The sequence below is a fragment of the Oppia nitens genome, unplaced genomic scaffold (genome assembly GCF_028296485.1).
Source record: "Oppia nitens isolate AA-2021 unplaced genomic scaffold, nextdenovo-longstitch-racon4-pilon3 scaffold16_pilon_pilon_pilon, whole genome shotgun sequence".
Lineage (NCBI taxonomy): Eukaryota > Metazoa > Arthropoda > Arachnida > Sarcoptiformes > Oppiidae > Oppia > Oppia nitens.
The window spans coordinates 2,315,985-2,326,253 of record NW_026533195.1 but is presented as its reverse complement, the minus strand read 5'-3'; the positions used below and the strand labels follow the sequence as shown (position 1 = coordinate 2,326,253).

At 22.2% G+C, this 10,269-nt stretch overlaps 1 protein-coding gene across 1 annotated transcript; it reads right to left on the bottom strand.

The window, feature by feature from the left end:
* Window positions 1-528: 528 nt before the first annotated feature.
* On the bottom strand, window positions 529-927 carry LOC128965097 (uncharacterized). The gene has a single exon (XM_054311749.1). The coding sequence runs from the start codon at window positions 925-927 to the stop codon at window positions 529-531; it is 399 nt and encodes a 132-aa protein (XP_054167724.1).
* Between the last annotated feature and the right edge of the window lie 9,342 nt (window positions 928-10,269).

The following is a 10,269-nucleotide window of genomic DNA, read 5'->3' as shown; positions in this document are numbered from 1 at the left end:
ATCATAAATATAGAGAACTTAAATATATTTTCATCCACAATGATTCCAACAGATAATGATATAATGACCGAAATTACAAAAGATACTAATTCTAATCCATGTTATTTGCACGAAAAACTAAAAGTTACTTTAAAACCTTTGTGTGCAAAAGAAAAAGCTGAGTTTATGTATAATTTTTGTAAAAATACTCATAATAAATATTTTAACCCACAATTTATTAAAATAAATAATGATAATCAAATAAATACTGCAAAAACAACTATATGGTAAGTAAATTGTATTATTTTAAAAACTTACAATATATAATAATACAATTTATTTACAGATGCTGAAATTCTTACAAAAATGGTTCATCTAGAAAATAAATATATTATTTCTTATAATTAAATATTAAATACATTTAAAATTTAAAAATTTTTATTTTAAAATAAAATTATTAAAACAAATAATTTGTGTAAATTATTAAATTATATATAAAAATAATTATAAAATTAAACCCTCCACCAAATAAGTATATAATAATAGAAATTATATAGCATTAGTTGAGCCAAATCCACCATTTCCTCGTTCAGTCTGTGGAATATAACCAATATATGGAGTAACCTTTTTGTATGGTAACACTATGAGTTGGGCAATACGATCTCCAGGTGCAATGTTGAAAGCCAATTTACTGTTGTTAATAACCAACACTTTTACAATTCCAGTATAATCAAAATCTACAATTCCGGCTCCAATATCTATCCCTTTAACTGCTAATGAACTTCTTGGAGCAATAAAGCCAAATGAATTATTTGGCATGTAAATGCTTAATCCAGTTGAAACAAGTTTGCGTTGAGATGGCAATATCATTTTATCCTCATTTGAGTATAAATCTAATCCAGCGCTTTTTGATGTACCTCTGGTAGGAAGACACGATCCAAAATCCATATTTATTTTTAATTGTTCATCTAAAAAAATAATTAATCTTATAATTAGATTATTACATATTTAGTATTAGTTAAACATACCTTTTGAAATAATATCATAACTTAAATTAAGTTTATAATCTGTGATACGACGTTCATCCAAATAATTAAGACAATCAATATAACATTTTCCAAGAGACTCGTTTGGTTTAATGTACAATGTGTTAGTTTTAGATATATTCCACAAAACAATTTGCATAATGTCTGAATTTTTGTTTTCAACATAAAACAACTTGCAGACAATATCTTTAACATCTAAATCTTCATTTTTAATAAATGTTCCCATATAATTAGCTGGTATTTCGTTTAAGTTATTTACATATAAAACAACTTTAGTCATTGGTTTCACTGCATGAAAATTTAGTGGTGTTATTGATACAAGTGGATTAATTTTGTCTCCGTTAATGATTAATTCCTTATATACATTATTCATATTGTCTGTAACTAAAAAATATTAATGTTTTAATGAATTATGTCCAAATGGAAGACATGAAACTCCATCTGATAATATATAGTTCTTATCGTCCATAGGATGAAACACAAACTTATTAATAGATAATGTTTTAAGCATATGTTGTTTTGATTGAATTGTTGTCATAGATGTATTATAATATTTTTCATTTAACAGAACATTTTTATAAATATCATGTGTTAAATTATTTTTAATTACATTTTTTTGTACGCCTTTAGCAACTTTTTTATTTTCTATATTATCATATAAAATAGAATATAATTTCGGCTTTAATCCAACAAATTCATTCATAACTTTATCACCATATTCTGATTTTAAATATCCAATTGCTTTTTTATTTTTTTCATTATATAAGAAATGGTTTGTATCAAAGTTACTAAAATCCATTAAAGGATTTAAATAATTTTTTAAATCTTTATACAAATTGTTTGTTTTAATTTCATAAATTAAGCTATCAGTATCAGTATATAACAATTGAATATTTTTTTTATAATAATTTTTAAATGCTTTGTAATGCAAAGTATACATATAATGTTTAGATAATTCTAATACAGTAAAACCAATAAAAATAGGTTTATCTAAGACTACACTTGTTTTTTTCATTTTAATTAATGTAATATCTTCATTTAGTATTTGAAATGTATCAAAATTTAATTTCTGAATACATTTATTTGCTTGATTTCTATTTAAGGCGACTTTAACGTTAACATGCTTTCTTTTATCTTCAATACTTTTACCAAATACTGAATTATTCATTAATTTGTATAAGTCTTTTTCAAAATCATTATTAGCTTTTTTTCTTAATTCAGTATTTATAGAAATATATTGTTTTAAAAAATTGCTTTGTTTAAATTTGATACCTCTATGTATTGCTTTTATTTTCAATCCTAGTTCTAAATATAATTTTAATGTTTTAAAATGAATAATATAATTGTTTTTATCATTCAAAGTTAATAATAATTTTTCTGTAGGATATCTACGATAACCAAATTGCTTTAGTTTTGTTAACAAATTAGTTTGATATAAACTTAGCTGATTATTTGTAACTTTATTTTTTTCTGGAGCAAGTGGGAAATCTTTGTGTAAATCGTGTAATTCACTAGGGTATTCAAGATCACATTCTAATATATAACCAAATTCATTTTCTGTATTTATATTTGACCAATCAATAATATTTAAAATTTCTAAATTAATCCATTGAAAATTACTTAATGGAAGTTTTTCACTTAAACTTTTTCCATATAAATTATTAACATCAAAATGAGCTAAAAATGATTTCTCTTTTGAATTATCATAATTATTACAATATTTATTGTTTGCAATTGCATATCTTTTCATTATATTACAGATTCCTCCTCTGATACCTTTTTCTATTAGCATATACATATCAATATCTTTTAATAATTCAATTTCTATTTTTGTCATTTTTAAAGCAGCACACCATGATAAACCAGGAATACTGTAAAAATGACAGGGGTCTAATTGATAGGTATTATAAATCATATTTCTAAATGTTTGAAAAACATCAGCTAATAGACATGTATCTAACAAACAATAAAAGTTTTGAAATTCTTTAATATTTTTAAATTTAAATTTTTCCCATACTTTTAAAACATAATTATAATCATCTGAACTTATAGTAGATGCAGATAAATGTGAATAAAATTCATCAATTGATGGTAATTTGGTTTCTTTAAAGCGAGACCAATCATCAAGATATTCATAAGGGTAAGGACATTTTCTAAATAATAATTCTATATCGTTAATTGGTATTTTTTCTTCAAAAACAGATTTTGTAATTGAAAAATTACCATTTGAAGCTTTTAAATTTTTTACAAGTCTATCTAGACTATCATTTAAAAATTGACAAGAATCTAATATTTTTAAATTATCTAATTCAAGTGCAAGAAATTTTTCCATTGAATTGGGAATAATAGTACATTTACTAAAATAATTATTACTTAAACTATTTACAATAAAATGAGAATCGTAATTTTTTAAATTATGAAAAAATAAAGGAATTTTTTTGGGGATTTGATATAATAAATTACATAAATTATGGGCAGCACCTCTATATTTTCCAGTCATATGATCATGATCATAAACTTTTTCATTTAGAGAATCATTAAATGGTAATTTACACAAATGACAAATGTGATCTAAGTGGTGTTTTATTTTTTCATTTTCAGTTATTATCATTGATTTTGGGTTACTTATTTCACCATAAATTAAATAAGATACTGTAGCGAGTATACTTAAAAATTTATTTAGACAATTTTTACCAGTATATACATTTTTGTAATATATTTCACTTTCATTTTTTACGACTACTAAAGAAAATCCTGAAGCAACATGTTTATGTATTTGCCTAGACTTTTTATTAATCATCTGATTATCTTTAACTAAAAGTGATTCAAAATCAGCATAAATAACAAATGGAAATCTATACATAAAATTAATTTGTGTAAATTTCATTATATCATTTTTAGGCATTACAGCAGCAGAAGGATTAAAATGTTGACACAAATATTTATGATTCTCTAGTCTAACCTTAGTTTGAAACCCACTTAAACAATTTTTACAAAAATAATGATTAATTGATGAATAGTTACCACATAATCTATTAAAATTTTTAATAAAATAAAAATGATCATTGTAATATAGTAATTTTATAGTGTGAATAGCTTTCTTTTTAGATATGTAAATAGGTATAACAGAATGAGTATTTTCTGAAAATCCGCTGTCAATTCCATATATATTTATTCTTATTTCTAAATGTTTATTTAAATTTTCAAACTTTTTAATATCTTTAAGAGTAACTGGATATGATATATTATTAAAGTTTGCAAAATTTTTAAATGGTAATAAAGAATCTAATCTTCTATCATTTAAAAATTCATTAATTTCAAATTTTTTATAATACAACAAAGCAATTTTTACTAATATTGACCACATAAAACATTTTTGATCAGTATTTTTTAAAGAAATTAATGCTTTTTTATTTTTAATACAATCGGGTAATTTGTTGTTAAAACAACCACCTCTTAAGGGATTATATATTGCAATTCGCAAATCTAATCTGTCAATTGAATCTATTATCCAACCGCTTCCGATTGCTTCAAAAGTTTGTATTTTATTTTCAAAATTACTAATTAATTTGTTAGTAATGTTAAAATTAAAAGAAGATAATATGTAATTATCACTTGTAAAATAAGATATTGTATATATTTTTACATTAGCAACTGTTTTGTAAAACGTTACTTGAAGACAAAATTGTACTTTAATTGATTTAATTTTAGCTAATAATAAATTTAATAAAGTTTGAATATCTTCAAAATGTACATAAAAAAAATCGTGAGGATCTTTATAATCTCTTTTTGGATAAAGTTCATATTGTTGTAAAAAATTTTTAAATGCACTTTTAGATAACATAAAATTATGTTCTTTGTTAGAAATATTAGGCAATTGTTGATTGCCTTTGCCAATTTGATTGATTTCACGTAATTTGTGTAAAATAAATGTAGATTTAACTTTATAAATTTTTCCACAAATATTACAAATTATTTTGTTTATATTATTATTAAACTTATCACAGTGTAAATAATGTGCACGTAATTTATTTGATGAATTAACTGTATTCTCACATAATTCACATTTATACACAAATACTTTATCACTATGTATAAGACGAATATGATTATTATATAAACGAATCTTAGTATATATTTTATCACAATATTCACATGTGATTGGAAGTGTAAAGACGTTGTTTTGTTCCATATCTATAAGAAAATGAATAATAAAAATTTAATAACAACTAATATAATATCAATATTATTAAATATAAGTTTAATAATTTTTATTTTTAACGAAAAACAATGTCAGTATCCAATAGATTATGTTATTAAAAATGATTTAGACAATTGTTATTTATCAATTCATAATATTATTTCTATAAATTCAAGTATTGATAAAGTAAATAATAAAAAAATCAATTATTTTCACACTTATATTTCATCTTTTACAAAACCTTATTTATTGGAATTGGTACATAATTCGTCTAAAGATTGTTTATGTTGTAATTAAATAATCAGAATTAAAATGCAAAAAAATTTATTGTAAAAAAATTTATATTCAATGATACATCAAGTAAAGTTATTATTGGATTATATATTATAAAATTCAATTTATAGTATAATAAATGTTCTCAGTTTTAGTAAATATACATTTATGATGGAGTAAATGCAACGTGATTTTGTTCAGTATGGATAAGCAAATTAATGTCATATTCATCGAGAACATAATTCCAATCTCTTTCACCAAATGCATGATCAAAATCTTTCATAGTCATTCCAGGTATTATTCTTATTTTGCATGTATCCATATTTAAACAATTTTTCATAATATATTCAAAGTATTTATCAATGAATAAATAATCATTTATATCAACAGGAATGTTTTTGCGTATTTTATATAAGATTTCATAAACAGCCCAAATTTGTCTTATAACATATGGTTCAAATATATTAAACAATTTTATCTTATTGTTAAATTTACGACTTATACCAAGTATAAAAAGTAATGAGTTAAATAATACAAACGTTGAACATAATTGTTCAGAAATTATTTTTTTAGCTATCGTTGATTGTTTTTCATTACATATTTTAATATGAGAAAGAGCTTGCGATCCTGGAATTTCATATTGCCAACAATTAGGACAATCGAGACGAACAAGACGTCTTTTAATATATGGAAGTAATCTTAGTTCAGATCTTCTTTTAGCAATTAAATCTAAAATAATTAAAATAAAAATAATTAATTATTTTATATATATTAATTTATAAAATATAATTTAAAATAACATATGCAATAATAATTAATTTAGATATTTTAATGCAAAAATCAGTTTTATTATAAAAAATTTAAAAGTTATTATTACAAATAAATTATTTTAAAATTTAGAAAATACATTTGTGAACTCAGTTTTATTATTTTAACATTTATATTGGGGTATAAAATCCGTTTGGTTGTCTTTCATTTATAAGGACATCAATATCATAATCATCGATTACAAAACTCCAGTCTCTTTTACCAAATGCTTGGTTGAAATCATACATTGTCATGCCAGGTATTATTTTTAATGGACAAGTTTCAAGATTTAGACAATTTTTAAGCAAATATTCAATAGCTCGATTAACATGTAAATACTCATTTTTATCCAAAGTAATGTTATTACGAGTTTTGTAAATGATTTCATAAACAGCCCAGATTTGCTTAATAGAATTTGGATAAAATATCATTTTTAAATCAATATATTTGTCAATTTTACGAGTTAATCCAAGTATATAAAGGATAACATTTATCGCAACAAAATTACATGAATATAATACAGAATCACTAAACTTTCTATATTTAAGTCTTAGTAATTTATTGCAATAGATTAAATGTCTAGACATTTGATCTCCAAGTATGCTTGCTTCATTGCAAAGTGGACAATTGAGAAAAACTCTTCGTCTTTGAATAAATGGTAGCTTTATTAAAGGAAATATGACTGTAAAAATAGAAAAATATAATTAATAATTTGATAATTAAATTTAAAATTGTTTATAAATATAACATATGCATTATTATTTTCAATATATATAAATAATTAATTTTATCAAGTAATTTGTAAATAAATAAATATCTTTAATTAAAAAACATTTACTTTTTCAATCATTTATTTAAATTATCTAAAACATTTTTTAAATGTTATGTTTATGCTAACATTCCAGCTATTGTTATCGAAACAAATCTTTGTTAATAATAAATGTTTTAAACTATTATAGTCACATCGGAACTATGCCATTAGTAGACTAAGTTTAAATAACTATATTATTAACATTTGTCTGGAGTAGAAAAACAATGTTTTTACAGCAAAATTGTATATAAATTATAAACAATTTATTAAAAACATAACATTATAAAAATTTTAAATTCATATATTACAAGATATATTATTTGCATAAAAAGTTTATTGAATAAAATATATTGTAAATACAAAATATAAATTTAACATTAAAATAACAAAGTAATTAAATTTGATTATATATTATATTATTATTAAATTTTATATATAAATTTACTTAAAAATTTTATAAAATAAATTTTGAATTAATTTGATTAAGTAGCTCAATAGCTAAGTGAGTTTAATATTCACTTAACCGATACTACTTTTTTTAGTTTTTGGTTGAAGTTTTTTAAATGTTGTAAACACATCATCAATTGGTAATTTATTGGTAATTGCAATTGTAATTAGTGATCTCAGGATATATGACATGTGATTCATCTCTATCCGGTAGCGATAATTTGAAGGCACGTCCTCTTTGTTAAATTTAAAAAAAATTAACTCTTTACCTTTTGTTGATATACCATCATAATCTGTATGTAAAAATTATACATAAATAATATAAATTTTTAAAAATATTATGTTATAATTTTTACATACCTCGTCTAAAAACTTTTTCAGTTATTTCAGATTTATCGCTGCCGGATGGAGTACTTTTTTCATACATTGCATATGTTATACCATTTACTTTTTTAGCCCGTTTTGCTGACGGACCTGCTTTGCCTTTTCCTTTGCGCTTTTTCGAGTCATCATCAGTCTCTCCAATCGCTTCCAGTTCGTTTAGTCCACTTTTTGATGGCAACACTTCCTCAATATCCGAGTCCGACGATGATTCATCCATACCAATAGATGCCAATAATTCAGATCTTTTTTCAGCGGCCATTGCAACAAAATTTTATTTTAAAAGTAATAAAACTGTTATAACTTTTACTATAATTTTAGCTTTAAAAACTGAATGATTATTGAATGTAAAATATATCTCTTTATATACTCAACTTTAATTAAAATTTGTTTTATTAATAACGTTATTAATATACATATATAATAACAACACCCATAAATTTAAATTTATTTTTATTTATAAACTTGAAATATAGTTACAATTATAATAAACTGTAGTACGCCTAAACATTTAAATTTATTTTTATTTATATACTTTAAATATTATTACTATTATAATAAAATGTAAAAACGCCTAAACATTTAAATTTATTTTTATTTATATACTTGAAGTATAGTTACTATTATAATAAATTGTAGAAACGCCTAAACATTTAAATTTATTTTTATTTATATACTTGAAGTATAGTTACTATTATAATAAATTGTAGAAACGCCTAAACATTTAAATTTATTTGTTTTTATATACTTGAAGTATAATTACTATTATAATAAATTGTAGAAACGCCTAAACATTTAAATTTATTTTTATTTGTATTCTTGAAGTATAGTTACTATTATAATAAATTGTAGAAACGCCTAAACATTTAATTTTTTTTATTTATAAGTATTATTAAAACAAAAAATAAACTACGCCTAAAAATTACTTAAATTTATTTTTGTTTACAAACTTGAATTATATGTACTATTAACGCAAATATTAAACTACGCCTAAGAAATACTTAAATTTATTTTATTTATAAACTTGAAAATATATGTATTATTTAAACAAATAATAAACTACATCAAAGTATTATTTAAATTTATTTTTGTTTATAAACTACGCCTAAGAATGACTTAATTTTTAATAATTTAATAAAAAAATATTCTTATTTTATTTTTAAGTTTAAAAAAAATGAAAAATCATTAAATTTTAAAAATATTTTATTTTTTAAAAAATATATAAAATAATATACATATTATATAAAAAAAACTATATATAATAATATATAGAAAAAAATATTTAAAAATGCTGGCCATTACAAAATAGAATGATGGTATCCGCAATCGCAGTTTATCCATAGATTGCCCATTAACATATCCAATTGAAGTAATGGGTCGGCGCAAGGAATAAAGGCGTGGTAGTCCATTAAAACGCATATTTTATGGACTATTTGATGAATAGTTAGGGGTGTTTGGAAACGAACCCCACAATTACATACAATAAAACCACCATCAATTGCCTTTAGATGGTCCATCCTACAGTTTGGACACAGAAGAAGCTGATGGCTGAGGGCGTGTTTGAACGCAGCGCTTTTTGTATACTCTGATTGAGTACGTAGGCCATCCCATCCGAGTTGCTCTTCATAAGCCTTTTCACGTGCCAATGCTTCTTCTCGTAAACGAAGCTGTTCATCGACGTTATTTGTGGATTTGTTGTTGTTATTGATACGAAGGTAAGCAACAATGTTAGCCAATGCGTCAGCTTCCATTTTGTCCGATAGGTGTCGCTTTTGTAATACAAACTTTTAATTATTACTATTAAAGTGTTTAAACTTGTGTGAATGATATTCTTAAATTTAATTCAATATATATATACTCTGAAGTATTTTTATGACCTTAATTTAAACAACTAATATTGGTTGCAATTTATATATGTATAACGCCTTATGTATTATTAATTACTTACTTTATATTTTATTACACTTTTAACTTTGAAATTTTGTTACACCCAAGTTTTAATGTTATTTAAATTAATAATCATTTTTATTATTATATACATATTATGGTTATTAATTAATAATTATACATTACTTAAAGTTACACCCAAGTTTTATTATTAGTATTGGTTACAATATATATATGTATAACGCCTAATGAAATATTGAATATTTATTATATTTTATATTACTTTTAACTTTGAAATTTTGTTACACCCAAGTTTTAATATACTAATGTTGGTTTCAATATATATATGTATAACGCCTAATGTATTATTGTATACTTACCATATTTTCTATTACATTTTTAACTTTGAAATTTGTTACACCCAAGTTTTAATATAA